The sequence below is a fragment of the Pezoporus wallicus genome, unplaced genomic scaffold, assembly GCF_028554395.1.
Source record: "Pezoporus wallicus isolate ANWC-B61680 ecotype Strahan unplaced genomic scaffold, APGP_CSIRO_Pwel_v1 contig_10514, whole genome shotgun sequence".
Classification (NCBI taxonomy): domain Eukaryota; kingdom Metazoa; phylum Chordata; class Aves; order Psittaciformes; family Psittacidae; genus Pezoporus; species Pezoporus wallicus.
The window spans coordinates 433,148-449,859 of NW_026637640.1; the positions used below are offsets into that span (position 1 = coordinate 433,148).

At 47.2% G+C, this 16,712-nt stretch overlaps 2 protein-coding genes and 1 long non-coding RNA gene across 4 annotated transcripts in view; 1 reads left to right on the plus strand and 2 right to left on the minus strand.

Moving 5' to 3' along the window:
• The window catches only part of CPAMD8 (C3 and PZP like alpha-2-macroglobulin domain containing 8), a 44,677-nt gene extending 38,725 nt beyond the window's left edge, over window positions 1–5,952 (plus strand). The window contains exons 41-43 of one of the 2 annotated variants that reach the window (XM_057406767.1): window positions 183–257; window positions 4,986–5,169; window positions 5,479–5,952. In XM_057406767.1, coding sequence (XP_057262750.1) covers window positions 183–257; window positions 4,986–5,169; window position 5,479 — 260 coding nt within the window. In that variant the 3' untranslated portion in view covers window positions 5,480–5,952. The remainder of the gene's footprint in view (window positions 1–182; window positions 258–4,985; window positions 5,170–5,478) is intronic. The other variant, XM_057406769.1, reaches the window with a different exon arrangement.
• Window positions 3,563–16,712, minus strand: part of LOC130597872 (uncharacterized) — a 78,086-nt gene continuing 64,936 nt past the window's right edge. The window contains exons 2-3 of the long non-coding RNA XR_008971872.1: window positions 4,992–9,215; window positions 3,563–3,965 (exon numbers count right to left, since the gene is read on the minus strand). This is a non-coding gene — a long non-coding RNA (uncharacterized LOC130597872). The remainder of the gene's footprint in view (window positions 3,966–4,991; window positions 9,216–16,712) is intronic.
• Window positions 9,306–12,242, minus strand: F2RL3 (F2R like thrombin or trypsin receptor 3). Its single transcript, XM_057406781.1, has 2 exons — window positions 11,711–12,242; window positions 9,306–11,111 (listed from the first exon to the last, which is right to left on the minus strand). The coding sequence occupies exons 1-2, from the start codon at window positions 11,799–11,801 to the stop codon at window positions 10,036–10,038; spliced, it is 1,167 nt and encodes a 388-aa protein (XP_057262764.1). The 5' UTR covers window positions 11,802–12,242; the 3' UTR covers window positions 9,306–10,035.

The following is a 16,712-nucleotide window of genomic DNA, read 5'->3' on the forward strand; positions in this document are numbered from 1 at the left end:
ATAAATGAAGTGAATAATCCTAGATAAAAGGCATCCCTGAAATGCAGCATTCTTTGGAGATCCTGCATGGGCTTTCAAGGTGTGCAGTGTAGTAACTCAGGAAAGAGTGTATACCACCTCTGGTATATTTTGTGGAGATCCATTAACACATTTTATGATTGATGCTTTGCTTTTATTTATAGCCAAGAATTTGCCAGAAGAAAGGGACACACATTCCCACCCAGCTGAGCAGCCCAGTGTCCAACAAGCTCCAACAGGTAATAACAGACCTTTGCATTTATCCAAAGCCTTTTTGTTTAGCAAAGTTAAAGCATATCCTATTGCTGTGTAAAAGTGTGTATGGCTCTTGAGCACATTTAAGTAAAGATGGTGAATTTCTTCAGCTTTTAGAACAGACAGAACATTCAGAAATCAGAAAAAAAATGAAGAGGTCAAGGAAAATTAGGAGGATCACTATTCAACAGCAGATTAGCTCTTCTAGTCCTTTTCCCTTCTGGAGATCTTGCAGGATCTCCTTTATTCAGTGCCCATACAAGATTTAGGTGATTGTTCATAGGAGCAGGCAAAGGACCCTCCTATTTTCTCAGCCTTCTTAGGTTTGAACAGCACACACACCTCTGAGTTTTTCTTCAATAGGAAGCTGGAAAGATCCCATTTAAGACCAGGCTGATGTAATGTGTTTTAACAAACAACTGAGCAGAACATGACAACAGATCAAACCGTTGCAAGAACTCGAATCCAGGTGGATTAACTTTGTTTGTAGCAGTTCTGTGCAAAACTTGAGCTGACAGTCTTGATTTTCTCGGAGCTGGTCCTTGGAATAAAGGGCCTTAGTGAGCAAAAATGTTAAGGTCAATAGATGGAGTAGCCAGGAATTTGGCTGCTTATTTTATTTGGTGCTTATATTCATGCACTTTTTTCCAAGACTCATGTTGAACTTGCTCATGGCTCACAATAAATCTCACCAAGAAGCAGTGGAGGGTCAATAGAATAGTTTGTTTCGTGCTGTTTCTAGTAAATAAACTGGACTAGATTTTTCCTGGCTGCTTTCCACTCATTAATTTTCCCCTGGTCTCTAACTCTCCTGACAAACCGTTAAACAGCTTAATTCTTGAAGAGAAGACTCGGTCCCTTCTCCCGTCCTTGTCAAGCACCAGAGCTCACATTAGCGTGTGTCCAACAGGAGGCACCATCCTGTTCTTTGCTCCTTTGCTGTACAGAAGTCGATGGACTTTCTAAGGTGTAAAAGCGCAGGAATATTGCATTGTAACTATTTCTATAGGTCATTCAATCTCACAGTGTTTAATGTCTCTCCTGTTTTCCCTCCCTTATTTTCTGGTCTTACTGTGACTATATATGAGTATCTCTCTCTCTATCACATTCCTGACTGTTGGAATAGCTGAGGTGAATGCTAGTTGCCTTTTATTCTGTGCAAACGTACTCAGCATGGAAACTGTTTGCAATCTGAACCCTGTAAAGCAGCATTCCCAAAGCGTTCTGTAGGGCACTGCTGGCATGCAAGGCCATAGCAAGTGTTTTGCTGCTGGGCTACAAATTGGGACTGCAATTACATTCTTTTAAAAGAAAAAAAAAAAGGATAGTAAAAATATGGTTACCTGGGAAAAAAACTTGTGGAATTTGACAGTGATCCACAATCCGAACCTTTTCAGAACAGTGTTTCTCAACCTGCATCAAAGTGCCTAAGGAAAATAACTCCCTGGTCTCTGTTGGAAACAGGCAATAGCAAGGTTGGCTCAGGAGGTTATCAATAAGAGTAAAAGTGGAAATTATGAGTTTTATTTTAGTGTGTGTGTGGCATTTTTATCCAGATATTAGGTTAACAAACCTGGATGCCATAAGGGAATGTTTGTCAAAGAGCAAGCATTTAGAGCTGGCTTTGTTCTAGGATCTGTGCGGGTTCAAGTTGGGAGTCTCCTGGAAGGCAGATCCTGAACTGAGCTGTCTGAACAGCAAGGGGCAGAGTGAGCATTCAGAAATTAAACCTGACTAAATCCTGCATCAGGAAAAGTGCCCAGCATGTGATTTTCATTAATCCTCTGGGCTCCTCTCAGGTCAACCACACGGTACATGAATCAAAGTTGAACAAATGAATGAATCCCTCCTGTACACGGGTCTCATTTGGACTCACTGGTTTGTTAGCACTGAAGCATGTGATTGGTTTAAGTCTGCTCAGGTGCTCTGGGTTTCGAGTGCAAGTTCTGATGAGCCATGTCTAAATCTGTCATTTCCTAAAAGGATGCAAAGCTCCAGGAGCCAAATCAAGCTTAGGGCAGGTTGGTGAAACTGCCTCAGTGGGTTAATCACCAGGAAACAGCGTTTTCTTGGAGGAGCGCGTGGTGTTTGTATTGTCTGAAATCCTTCTGTATTTGCCATATGACTTGTGCAGGCTCAGCTTGGGTTGATGGATGCTTTCATTGTTAGCTCTTGCCTCTGTTACCCCAGCAATGGAAACAATGAGAGCCAGCTTCCTTCCAGCAAACAGTGGGGAACTTCTTCATGGGTTCAGGCTCACCCTGGCAAATGCAGCCTTGCAGTGTAGTTCACACACCAGTGAGTCTGCTAGAATAAACAACAGCTTTTGTGTGATGCTATTCGAGGTAAGCAATTGTATAGAGATGGTCCTGAAAAAAACAGGATGTAGTGCTGCTTTTAGCACCTAGCTATGTCAAAGCATTTTAAAATGCCTTTCAGCAGTCTGCAGCAGATGTTGCAGCAGAATGGCTGAGGTTTGATCTTAAAACTGTAGCCCTTTTTGGTACACGTGGGTAGATCCTCTTTGCATCTTCAGAAGCCTTGTCTTGATTGAGAGAGGAGTGTGCAGGGTGATGGGACTCAGCTGAAACAGCTTATGTCTGAATCCCCTTCCTCAGCTGTTCTTTCTCGCAGGTGAATTACTGAGACTGAGAGGGATGGAACAGGGTTTTGATTAGTAGCATGGGACCCACCTCTGCCTCTAAGCGTTGAAGCTCTGCTAATATGCTCTCACAGCCTGTTGCAGTCATATTTGCTTGGAATGAAAGCTCCTGGAGCAGGATGTTGGTTGGTAACAGGAGTATCAGTATCTCGAGTGCCTTTTTCTGTGGCTTTCCTAAGATCATTGTCACGCTAGCCTACAAAAATATGGGCGGATTTCAGAGCTTCAGGAATCCTCAGTAGCTCTGATACCATCTCTCTGATGAACTGGTGCTTCAACTGCTTCCAGAGATCATTAACACTCTTTTGAAACTGCCTAAACCTTTTCTGCTTAAAGGGCTAAATGTATAAACACTGATATTGGAAGACAGTTATGTTGGTATCATGGTGGTGATGTGATTCTGCAAGTATCTGATGGAGAAGCAGCACTTGCTTCTGGTGGTGCTGCTGGGATGCAGCTGGGATGCTGCTCTCTGCTCTGAGCCGGCAGAGCCTCCAGCTCCCACCTGAAGCCACATTGTTTACACAGTTCTGCTCTAGCCATTGGAAGGGCCAGAGGCCTGAGGAAAGTTCCAGGTGGAATTAGGATGCTTTTATTTATTTTAAAGGAAAAAAAAGGATCTGAAAGGCCATCCCCCATCACTGGCTCCTAACAGGAACATCAAGTGAACGCTGCTCCAGGTGGAGTCCTCTCCCCACACTCCCTGGCAGGCGCATTATTCACAGGCGGCTGCTCTTTGAGGGTTGATTGAACTTGGCCAAGGGCCCTTTTTCCTTTCACCCCATCGGTGTTCAGCAAACATTGGCTTAGGCACAAACATTTAGGCGTGGGGGAGTGGTTTGTATGCAATGGGAAATGTCGGCCTTTCATCTTTGCTTTGACTCCAGTGCTGCATTCCTGGGAAGAGTGAGGTCTGTGATGTTAATTCTGTCCCTGGTGGACAGCAATCATCCATTCATAGAACATGCTCAGGATCTGGCAGGTTCACACATAGGAAAGGCCAGGAAGGAGTGAACACAGAGACTGACTGCTTTCAGGCAAGTGTTCCCTGGCCTAGATCTGGGCCTGTTGCTGGGAGGATGTGGGAGGCAACAGGGAAGAGCCTTCAGATATTTCATTTCTAGAGAACAAACATTTCCAAAGGCTTTGATGAGTGTTCTCCTTAAAGAAAGCCAACTTTGCAGGGGGGAGAAGGGGAGCTTTTCCTCCCTGCAACAACTGTGTTTCAGTCATTGCTTTGGTTTGGATTAGAGCAGGTATACAGAAAGCAAACGGAAAGCTGGGCAGCTGAGCTGACTCAAGGAACAGTTCAGAAAACAGGGACCTATTGATATTCCTAGAAGTTTCATGCTGCAGTGTTACCCTCTGGACAGTGAGCAGTCACCCACCACAGAGAGCACAGCCTGGTTTGAGTGGGATATGTGCCATGTGAGAGACCTGCCAGTGTCTTAGCATAGACTGGAGTGAATGCAAGGAGGATGAATACCTCCTTCTGCCTGTGATGTGCCTGTTCCTATCCCAATCAATGGAAGTTTCTCAGTGGTATGTGACTGTGCTGAAGCAGATGGATTTCAGCTACTGCCAGTTCAGGCTGAGGGAGAAGCGAATGGCTTTGATGTAGGCTCCTGGTCTGTTGTGCCAAGATCTTCATTCTTGTTGGGCTGATAAGGAAGCTATCTTCTTCTATAATTCTATTACACTGATCTTCATCGTGACATGCAAGTGAACTGCTCCCTCACAGCCACCCTCTGCTTGTGTAACTTCCTTGGATAAAACAGTGCCTGAAAGAGTGCACACATGAACACGTTTCTGCATGGATTAGTCTCTCCTTAACTCAGGTACTTGTCTTGGACCTAGTCAGAGAGTGGTTTTGGGGTCCAGAGTAACTGATCTGTGACCTCTGGCATTCCCAAAGATGCCTCTTATCTTACCATACACAGAGGTCTCAGGGTGAACTGGTTCCTAACAATGAAACTTCCTTTCCCTCTACCTCACTCCCTTTTTCTTTGATGCAATATGTGATGCTGAAATGCAGTTTCTTTGGCTAAAGCACAACCCTTTCCAGCAGATGAAGGCCCTCCACCACAGACAGACCTGTCCTACTACTCCTATGAGTACGACCCAGACCCCTACGCATCGGAAGCTGATGTTTTTGAGCTTGGGGCAGAACTGACAACAGCAAGCACGGTAAAAGAAGCGGACAGGATTCAGGAAGTAGTGACCACAGTAGAATGGTGAGCAGGGGAGCGTAAATCTGGTTTGCGAGTCAACCTAGAATGTACTAACTCATGGTTTGGGTCAAATGTGTGTCATTCCTCCGAAGGAGCGTTCTTACAACTGATTTGCTAAGCTCTTTAGCAAGGAATGGCCAGGAACACGATCTTGCTAGGGCAGCATTTAAAAGTCTTCATGACCCACATGTCCCCAACAGCAGCAGATTAAAAAGTGACCTTTTAATCTTTTCTCTGCCCAGCCTCAGTGACGTTTCCCAAAGATATGTAATGGGAAAGTGACTTTTCTTCCTTGTGTTCTCTTTTCAACAGAAATCTATAATTTAAATAAAGAGAAGAGGCTCAAAATCAACTCCTGTATGAGTTTGATCCCACAGACGACCTGCTGCAGAACAGAAACCCAACGATGACTACTTCCTGATGCACTCAGAACTGTAGGCTTTGCTGCCCCATGGGGGGGGACCTGGAGCGCTAAGGGGGACACTCAGCATTATTTTTCTGTCAATTTTCCTGCCTTTTGTGCATCCTCTTTGGAGTGCTTCCAAGATGGGAGGAGACCAATATGCTGTGCCCTCTAGGTAAGAAAAATAGGGGCTGGAATTCAAACCTATAGACCATTTCCAAGTGTTTTCTCTACTATCGGGATACTCCCAATGCCATTTCCTAGCTACATTTAGAAGCTAAGTCCAGGCCTTGTGCTTAGCTGAACTGCTGTTTAAGGAAAGATGGCTGAGAAGTTGTCTCTCAAATGATAACAATAAAAATCAGTGTGTTTTGCTAATTCTGCCATAGCAAGAGGCTAATCATCTTCCCTAGGCCCTAAGTCTACTGCACCCACCCCAATGCCCCCCCAGGAGAAAATCTTCCCTAGTGGCTCCGTGTTCAGGGAAGTTCTTGGGAGGTACCTTTTACAAGAGGAAACTGAAACCCACTGTCAGGGCTGGAGGACTTTGTCTACCCTCTGACTGCAGGCTTCAGGTGGGGAGTTTGCCACCTATAGCAGGGACAGGGGTTAGGTGGAGGAGCCCTCTTTGTGTTGCACTATGTGCTGATACAGGCTGCTTGCAGCCTCCTCAGCCCTTCCCTCCTTGTAACCCTGGCATAAAAATAAAGCTGATCCAAGGCACAGTCCTTTCAAATGCTTGCCTAACTTCACCAATCACTTTCATCCTGCCATTGGATCACCATACAAGAGTTGTTCTGGATATGGTCATCTGTGTGCAGGCCCCGAGTCGTGCTGCCCAGTACCAATGGCCAGTGACACCGAGGCTCCCTTTGACCTGCCCCAAGCAATGTGGTAAAACTAAAAGCAAAAGCTTTGTGTTACCAAATGTGCAAGAGCCAAGGTTTTTTGGTTTCCCTTCCTGCCTGGAGCAGCATTGTTCTCTTTGGAGGAGTTACATGCAATTGCCTGTTGCAAAATAGTGTTAATATTTCATCTTCCCATTTCTATTGTTACCAAGACCCAGAATGGGATGGAAACTCCTTTTGAGGGTGTTTATTGGTGAATGGAAACAGGAAAAAGCTCAGCTCCATTCATTTGTTTTAGAGCTTGTTTACACAGGAGCCATGACAACAATACATCCCAGTATAGACATTCCATTCCAGAATAAAGGCAATTTTCTTCCAGAAAAATGTCCACATGGGGACAAAACAGGAGATATCCCACAAGTTGGGTATATGTAGTTTCCAGTCCTTTTTGTCTGGGGCCAGATATTTGCAGAATGCAGTTGACATGATGAAGACCTGGGTCTTGAAGTTCCCAGAAGTTCCAGAGCTGCTTTGCTGGCCACTTTCCAAACCTTCCTTCCGAGCTCTCCTCACAGGATCTGGACATGGCTGCTGCCCGTGTGTACCCACTGCTTCTGAGCAGAAGTTTGTGCCACGTGTCTGCAGTGTGCATGAGCAGACCATGTCCTCACTGTGCCCGCACAGGAGAAGCACTCGTGGCTGCATTCCTCTCTGGCAGGTAAATAAATACCTTTGAACTAAATTCCATCTCCTGTAAGCAACGGGCCTGGCAGACACTGGCTATTGTGTACACACACAGCCCTGAGTCAATATTTATCCCCTGGGTAAATAACAGACTTAGTGTGAGCTGCAGCAAGAGGTTTGGGTTTTTTCTCTTCTAAATATCAAAGCTGCACAATACAAACCCTGCTGTTTGCTGGTTCCAGCCTCAGCTGTTTAATGCTTCGAGTCTGGGAGAATGAGACATTTAGTCACCCTGATAATGCCTGTGTGACTAGCTCCCCACAGAAGATGGGACCTATGCTCTGGATTCTTTGGTCTCCTGTCCTTGGTCCCTTTCTGGCTTTACTTCCCTTATCTCATCCATGTATGCTTCCAGGTAGATGTTTGAAGTCATTTTATATTGCTTGGTCCTCTCACAGATCCTTGGGCAGTCAGACAGCATCACCACCGGGGAGGAGATGAAGGTAGGGAGTTTGAGCCAAGTATTAAACCTGACTTCATTCACTTCCCTCAGGCTCTGGTATGTGTAATACACTAATTTGAGATGCAGACATTCCCCTCTTGCTGCCAGCTAAAATAATTCCTCCTGGTGGTGCCAGCCCATCAATCACAGTGTTGTTCTGTGAGGTCTCTGCATGCTGCTGCACTCATCTGTTTGAGGCTGAGTCTCACCTCTGTTTTACAACTAGAAGAAAAGGCAGAGAGACCTGGACCCTCAGAAGGTGAAGGCAGAGCAGCCTTAGTGTCCTTAAACAGAGACAGAACAGGACAGTGCATGTGAGGTAATGTGCAGGGGTTCTGGATCCTGCAGCCTGACTTCACCTTGAGTGCTTCTTGCCAGCTTTGGCACTTCCAGGGAGATCAGTAGTCCGTCTGCTCTTGGCAGCCCCTGCCTCCCCCCACATCTTCCCACCAAACTGGCTCCTTTTGGTAGTTAAAAGAAGACCAGCAGCCATAATTTGGAGAGAAAGGATTGATCTTTTTTCACTGAGGAAGAGACCAATTCAATAGTTGAAAAAGCCAGCAAGGACAGCAGACCTGCTGCTGCTTTGGGCTTTGACTTGGTTTGACTCAGAGATGTTTGCCTCCCTCTGTCAGAGAAATGCTTCTTTCCTTTTTTCTGATGGTCCCTCACTGCAAAAGGATAAAAGTGCCAGTGGGTTTGTAAGACACCAGGAGTCCTACTTGTATCGAGTTATGTTGCTGAATAGCTGCAGCAGTGCTAGTTATCAGTGATTTTTTGCTTGCAATCCTTTCAATGAAGTTAATATTTATATATTTGTAACTGTACATTATGCAGAGTAATCATTACCAAGGTATTTATTTTAAAGCAATAGTTCCACTGTTCATTCTTGTCCACGTGTTTTGCTCTTGCCTCTTTCCCTCCTCCTTAATCAGCCTCAGTAGAAAACAAACACCAGAAAACTGTTCAGCTTGCTTGAATAACATCATTGAAACACCAGCACTTGCTCTGCTGACGTCACCCGTTGACATTTAATGCACACTAACCTGATTTCCATTGCTGTGAATAGGTCACCTGGTTAGAAAACCTCAGTTTGGGCTTAGTATTTGCTGTTTCTGACTGAGTGACACCAGCCCTGGCTGCCCCAGGTCCCTGTGCTCAGTAGCTGGCCCACCCTCTGCGTGTGCAGTGCTGCAACCATAGGAGCTAGGCTCTAGTTTTTCACCTGCATTTTGCCCCCACATACATGTACACGAACAGTTTTGTTTTGTTCACACAAATCTTAGCAAGTCTGAGTCCAGAAAAGGGTTTGGTTTAGATTCTGATGAATATTTTATTAAAAACTGATTTTAAGACAATCTCGTCTGTCTCTTCTTACATTGTAGGCTCTAAGTTTGTTCTCTCATAGGTTGGGATAAGGACAGAAGTCGTGCCTCTACCGATAAAACTAAAGCATTCAGGAACTCTAAGGAGGTTTATTGCTCATTTTCTACCTTGCTGGTTACTGGGATGTGCTTTATTTATGTCTGAGAGGCGAGCTGCCTGCATCCTGTCAACTCTGTAACAGGGTTCAGTAAGCAACAAGCTTGGTCCCCTGTTTCATAATAGACAGCTCTTGGTTGTTTGTGATATTACACAGAAGAAGGGTAAGGTCACAAAAATTACATGAGAAGTGTAATGAGCAAGGGTTCTCTCACTCCTGCTTTCCTATTTCCCTGTAAGAGACATGATGATTTTTAAAAGCTCACTAGTAATACCTTTGTCCCACAGAAATGATAGATGCCAAGGCTCATCCACAAAACAGGGATGGGCGAATGGGATTTTACACTTGTCACCAGCAGTGGGCTGCCATTACAATGGTGTTGCTTACTAATCAAGCCACGAATGTACCTGGTAGAAAAGCCAGTGTTCTGTATTCTCTTGACAGAGTATTTTCGTTCAGGAGAGCACCTTCCCCACAGGTACCTCCTAATATTATTGGTATGTTCAGAGATCTGGTTTTGCGAGTACCTGTTCTCTTTCAGTTCTAGGTGAAGGGAATATGCATTTAAGGACAGCAAGCAAGTCAGGAGCAGAAAAAGAGATCCAACACAGATAGCAATCAGCATGCAAGATGCATTAAGAAACCCACACCTAGGTGTAGTGGTAAGAGCATCCCTGGCGCTATGTGACCAGAAATGGTGCATGCAGCGTTCACAGTAACAGATCTATACATGTTCAGCAGTCCACATCTTGTCTGGACTCCACATCTCTCAATGAATCCTGAGGCCCAGGTTTATTCAGCCTTAGCTATCCAGACAGGGGAAAGGACTTGTTTCCTGGGAAATACTGCTCACTGCTCTGGATGAAACTTGTGGAATCCCAGCTTTGTCTTCATCTCATCCCCACTGTACGTTGTGAGTGCCTTGGGAGCGAGGAGCTGGGTTGGAGGCTTACACCAGTGAATCTTTGGAGCTTTTTGGAGGGAGTGTTTCCTTGGAGGTTTTTAGGGATGTGGTGTTTTGTTTCCTATGACTGAAGAACCTTTTTCTCACCTGATCCCGGAACTCTTCGGAAACATAGTAGTAGACAAAGGGATCAGCGCAGCTGTTAAAGGTACTGATGGCCAGACTTATCATGTAGCTGATATACAGGTTGCCATAGAGCTTGGAGTCATAGCTGGAGTAATGAACAAGGAGGAGAACATTGCTGGGTGTGTAGAAGGCCACAAGTGTGAACAGCACAAGAGCTGTGAGCTTCATCGAGTAGGAATAGCGCTTGCCTCTGTGCAGGAGGGCTCGAAGCACCGAGCAGTAGCTGAACAGCATCACCACCAGCGGAGCGAGGAACGCGCAGGCAATCAGGCAGATGAAGTAGTAGAAGTAATACCCGTCATCCTCGTGCCTGGGGAGAACGTCGTGGCAGAGAGTGACATCTGCCCCATACAGGGGATATGACTGCTGCTGCAGTGTCAGGGGCAGGGTGAGGACAGCAGCGCAGAGCCAGATGGCAGTGCAGGTGCAGACAGCAAAGGCAGGGGTGCGGAAAGAGCGCGAGAAGAAAGGATGCACCACAGCCAGGTACCGGTCGAAGCTGATGCATGTGAGCAGCAGCACTGAGCAGTACATGTTGCCATAGAAGAAAGCAGTGGTGAGCCGGCACAGGCCTTCCCCAAAGGGCCAGTTGTTCCCCAGGAAATAGTAGAAAATCTTGAAGGGCAGCACCAAGACGAGCAGCAGGTCTGCTGCAGCCAAGTTCATCAGAAAGACGGTGGAGGTCAACTTCTCAGCCCTGGTGGCCAGCACCCACAGGGCCAGCCCATTTGAAGGCAGCCCCACGAGGAAGATGAGGGTGTAGAGGCAGGGGATGAGCCGCACGGTGACCACGCTGCCCAGCTGAGACCGTGTGGCCTCGTGTATCAGCAGGTAGGTGACGTTGTTGATGGTTGCCTTTTCCCCAGGGATGGCTCGGGGACACGGTGTGATCTCTGGTGTCGTTACCTGCTCGCTGGTGCTGTTCTGAGAGTAATCTGTGGAGAAATGCAGCCTGTGAGCTGTGGGTTGTGCAGTTGCCCTTGTACTGTCAGAGTATACAAAACGCTTCCCCTAAAGGCTTTGGATTTGGGGTCTCTGGAAGTGGGAGTTCTCTGAGGAATGCTGGCGGGCAGAAGTAAGTGTGCAGAAGCAACCACCAGCAGCCTTAAAGCTGAGAGGTTACACAGTTCCGCTGCCGCGTGGTTCCCCACTGCCCTGAGTGATTGCTGTGTAGTACCCCCACCAGCAGGCCTGCGAAGCCAAGGAGCAATCCCTCTGCCCAGCTTTCAAAAGAATCCCAAGATCTGGGGCCATGCCAGGGCAAAGTCACGGCCATGGGAGTTTAACCTTTAGCTCAAGAATTGGGGTCCAAGTGCTCTGGTTTACATCTTTAACTTTTCCTTCTATTTCTTTCACCCATTTCTTTCTCTTCCATTACACTTTCTATCAACTCCTGCTTCAAGCAGAATATGCACAAAGCTCAACTGGAGTGTTCTCCCATGTGAGCTCATTAAAAAAGGAGTTTTCTGGGGTCTTACCAAGACATTCAGTACGTGAAGAAGCAGCAAATTTCCCCTCAAAGATATGTACTCACCATCATAGTCTGAAGAGGCCAGGCAGAATCCCCAGAGGGCACAGCACAGCAGCAGCCTATGGGGCAGCCATCCGTTCCCAAGGGTCTCCATGCTGGTGCAGGATCCAGTAGTGCCCTGCTGTACTCAGAGCCGTGTGGGAAAGGCAGGATTAGTGACCCTGCTTACGCATTTCCTTCTGCTGGTCCTTAACTCACGGAAGCACCAGGCTGCTCCCATGAAGGATGAGGCAGTTGGGGGGCTGTCACGACATGCAGAGTGTGTGCTGCCCAAGCAGACACTTAACTCCAGCATCAGACGTGGGCCTGGGAGGGGCATCTGTATCCAGATCCAAAGGATATTGGGGCTGCACTTCATCATCAGAGCCAGACGAGAGCTCGAGTGACTCATTTGGGCCTCCTTCCTGCACCAGAATATGCCTAGAAATAACAATGTGGTCAGATTTGATGCAGTCTAAATTTGGTTTAGAGCATAAACAGAACCCACACACCTCTGACCTCCTGTGTCTGTCCACCCAGAGGGACTCAAGTGCCTCTGCATGACATCCGAGGTCTTTCCCCACACTCAGATTCAGAATGCTTTTTCTGGTAGTGCAAACAGAGAGGGTATCAGCCTTCACAGAAGCAGAAATGAAGTGCAGGAGAGCTGCAGATCCAGGCAACCCTTCCCAGCTCCCAGGTATTACAGTGGGCTCTTGCAACCCCATGTGGTGGCAATTAAAGGGTTTTAGTGCCTTGTAGCCCCTACACCAGGCTGGTCCTTTCTGAGTTCTCTTGCTCCTGCTCCCTGGAGGCAAAGCTCCTGCGCCTTCCCTCTCGGTTTCACTGCAGGTTGACTGGAAGTCCTGTGGGTTGGAGCTATTTGCATTTGAAAGTCAGCACGAGCCTGGAGCACCATAACATGGGAATGAGAAGTGCCTGGAATCCCCCCCCCCCAGCTCCCTGGAGACACTGGGCTTCCGCTGATAAACTACCAGGAACAGGGAGAGCTGCTCCTTCCAGCAGGAAAGGGGCCTGCCCAGGGTGCACAGGAAGCCTCTGCTGGTGGGGAGATAATGGTGAGCTGCGGCCACTTCAGCCCAAGAAGAGCTGGGTTTTTCCAGAGACGCGCAGTCTCCACCCAGCAAACCTTTGCTGCTTGGTCCCCCCATCTCTAACTCCTGGACAGTACAAGTCTCTCCCATGCTCTGCCTCACACAGCGTTGCTGGGAGCATCCCAAATCCCCTCCCTTGGCTTGTGTCCGAGCCCCGGTGTGACCACTTCCCACTGATTGAGGAGGCCAGTGGGGCCAGGAGGTCATAGCTTGAGAGGCTGCTGGGTTTCAGGCTCTCCAGTCCCTGCCTGGCTCTGCGAGGGAGTAAGGACAGAAGCTGGAGTCTGGGCAGTAGGAACTGTAAATTTGGCTTGGCAACCTGAGGAGCAGTTCATTTCTTTCTCTGCAGCTTATGAATGGCCTCTTCTGTGGAGGTTGCAAATCTGAGTCTGGCTGCTGTTTGATGAGATTCTTCTATTCCAAGGAGAAAATGAGCCTATTTCCTTTGCTTTCACCATATTCCCACATCCTTGTGCCGAGCGTGTCAAGAGGTGGAGTTCCACTGGCAGGGACAGGGAAGATGCAATATTAGATGTTTTGCTTTTGTGATTCTCTCAGGATTTATGAACCATTACAGAATGACTCATGTGGCCACATATTTTCCGTGCCTCAGCCAGGATCCTTTCCATTCTGTGTATGCAGAAAATTAGACATAATCAGGTTCAGATAGTGTGCAAATCACAGCCCTGCTTCCTATGGCCAGGTCTCTGGAGTGGAGCAGAGGGAGGTTACTCGTTGCTGTGGCCTTCATTTTTCAGATGCTGTGTGATCTTTAGTGACTGCTATAGATGCAGAACAGCTTGCTTGAGGATGCTGATGCCAGAGGTTCGTCATGCCTTGTTAATATCTCTTGAAGTCGTGTGATCCCTGCCCTGTGGGGTAACAGTTTGGTTTTCAAGTAATTCATTGTGCAATAGATCATTTCCTGGGAGAAGGAGCTCTTTTATTCCGTAGCTCTGATCCCAAAAGATTCAGTGCTGGAGAACAGGGGTTTGAAAGCTCAGAGGGAGGGTACGAACACCACCTGGCCCATCCCATGCATCTTTAAGGCTTGGAAGAGCAACCTGTAGAAGGCAAACAATGGGGTTTGCTATTTCTGCTCTGTCCCAGCAGCTCCAGAGAGTTTTCAGCTGCAAGCTCAAGGTGTGAAGGCAGGAACCTTGGTGCAGCCCATGCCTGCCTCACGCTGAGCTATGTTTGCTGCAGCCATGAGCTGACCACAGGCAGCAGCTCTGCCCCAGCGCCAGCAGCGTGCCACATTTCCAGCAGTGTCAGCACAGCCTCACATTTTCCATGGGTGCAGGGCTGGCTCTGCCTTCCCCAGCTGGTGCAGCACAGAAACCTTCCACTGATGATTGAGAGAGAAATGATGGCCCTTCGGACCAGGATCCCCTGGTGGAGTACTTTTGGGGAGACAGGTTTTTTCCAGACTTACCCTTCTGCTTGCTTGCAGTTTTATTGGCATCACTGCAAGCCACTGGATGTTCTGGAATAGCTTCTTCTGGTCCTTTCTCAGCAAGATAATGACACTGGCATAGGGACTACCTTGCATGAATTAGGCACCATCATCCCTTTTCAGCACTGGGTCTCACTGGACTGATCCTTCAGCAAGTGTGTAGTTCAGAATTGTTAGACTTTACTTTAGCCTTTAATTATGATGGGTGGGAGGTGAAGGTAACTCTGGGCTCATAAGGTTGAGTTACTTAGTTCTAATCCAGAGGAATGGCTTAAGTGGGAAGGAGAACTCAATTCATTTACACATACTTCCTGACCACCTCTGCCTGGTTCGCAGCTCTTTGTGCATCACTGTAACACAGAGAAGTGAGACAGGAAGGCCCTGCCATATCAAATCCTGGCTGCAGGTACTCCCTTGAGCAATTCTTAATTGAATGTATTGAACCATTAATTCTTATTCCATCCTACTAACCTGAAAGCCATTTTTAAGCTGTCTTTCCTTGTCCTTGCCAAAGCTGTCCACTTGCTGAGACCTTTGACTGCTCTGGGGTGATGTCAGCTCTGGCTGTCCCTCCTCTTGAGCACAGGGCATGTCCTCTTTGTGAGCAGCCCAAGATCTCAGCAAGAAGACTTGCGTGAAGTGCACTGTGTCCTCCGAGGCACCACGACCATCACTTTAATCAGGCTATCCCATGCAATGGATGCATCAGGGGATTGTTAGTAGGAGAACAACAGTTTGTTTCCCTGTGAGCAAGGCACACGCTGCACAGAAAGCAGAGTTGCCTTTTGTTATGGCAACGGAAGTGTTGAGAGTGATGTAAAGGAAACTCCTATCAGATCTGGGTCCCATCACTACAGCTTAATTTGCAAGATCTACACATTCATTTGTTGCAGAGCTCACAGGGAACACAGTTGAACATGTTATTACCCAGGAATTCGGGGAGGTTGAGGGAAAGGCGGGTGGAGGGTTATTTTCATGGTTGCAGTTGTATTGGCTTAACCTGTAGCAGATGTGCTTATGGTGTTCGGAACTGGGATCAGTCACTTCTCTTGAATGTCTGTTACATTTAGCGTGCGAGCACTTGGGGCCAGGCATGGACCTTATTTATATCCCACACTTCTCGTGGCAAAGGTGAAACCAACCAACCCGCAAGGACCCCGTGCTGCTGGCACAGCAACAGGGTCTCTTTTGAAACCTCTCTGGGTGGAGCAGCTGTGCCACCCCATGGTGGGTGCTCTCAGCCAGCCACCTTGCCTCCTTTCTACCTTAGCGAGCGCATCACACACTTACCCTGCGCTAACTTCTCCGTGTGGGCAGGGTTCAAGGTTTGCTGCCTGGTGCAGTGGGTTGGCACACACCTAAATCATCACATCCTGGAGCCAGGAAGCAACTGCCTGAAGGGAAGTTCATCCTAGTTTTCTATTGCAAATTCAGTTTCAGGCGCAAGAGAACCGAGCCTGTGGCTTTCAATTCAATTTAAATCCATTTAAAGCAGCGAGAGGTGCAGACTTTTAAAATCAATATTTTATTTTACTTGAATGTGCAAATAAATATTAAAAAAAACTACATTCAAAGAGCTGGCAAAGCAATTACAAGCCCAAAAAGCAAAGATCCTTCAAAAAAATGGAAGAACAAACTCTTCAATCAAGGTGGTGCTAAGCAGATACACAGTGGTCGAGCTTAAACCCTCCCAGACATTAGCAAGCCCTTCTCCATCCTGCCCTGCCCACCTCATTCTAGTCCCATCATTTGCTGCTCTTGGTTTTGAGACAATAGAGCTGTCAAGGGCAAAAGTTTTACTTAATCTCTTCAGATTATAAATTAAGGTTTACAAAAGAAAGATGCTTAAAACCACCTGAAGTACACTTAAAACAGGGGTGATGGGACAGGAGGGTGCGGAGATGCACCGCACCTTGGGACACTTGGAATCAAACGCAGTTTAAGCCACAGGTTGCAACCTATTTCCTATTAACATTTTTCTGTATCAGAAAATGATAAGGTTTGGCACAGTTGTCATCTCCACTGGAAGCCAGCAGAGAGGTGAACAGGACGGAGGTGTGTTTTGTTGAGCTGTCTGGAAGCAAGAGGGGGACACTGTGCTTTGCACCAGGCTCACCCCCCATCAGCTACATGGGCAGCATCTTCCAGCACTCTGCAACAAGAGCAGGGGAAGAACCTTCAGCTCATTTCAGTAACCAAACCTTAACAGAGACCTAGACATCGAGAACATGAGCTCTGATGAGAAGTCCTCTGCTGGCAGTGGTTGTGCAAGTGGCCACGGATGCCAGAGCCTGGCCTCCCTCCTCCCCTCCTACAGATTATTTTGCAAAACAGACAAAGAGGCAGTACAGTTTTCTATTAAACATACCCCAAAGGCCCATTTTTCTACTGTCAAGCGAGACAATTGCAAAACCCAATGTTGGACAGTGGAAACAACCCAGGACAAATCCTACAG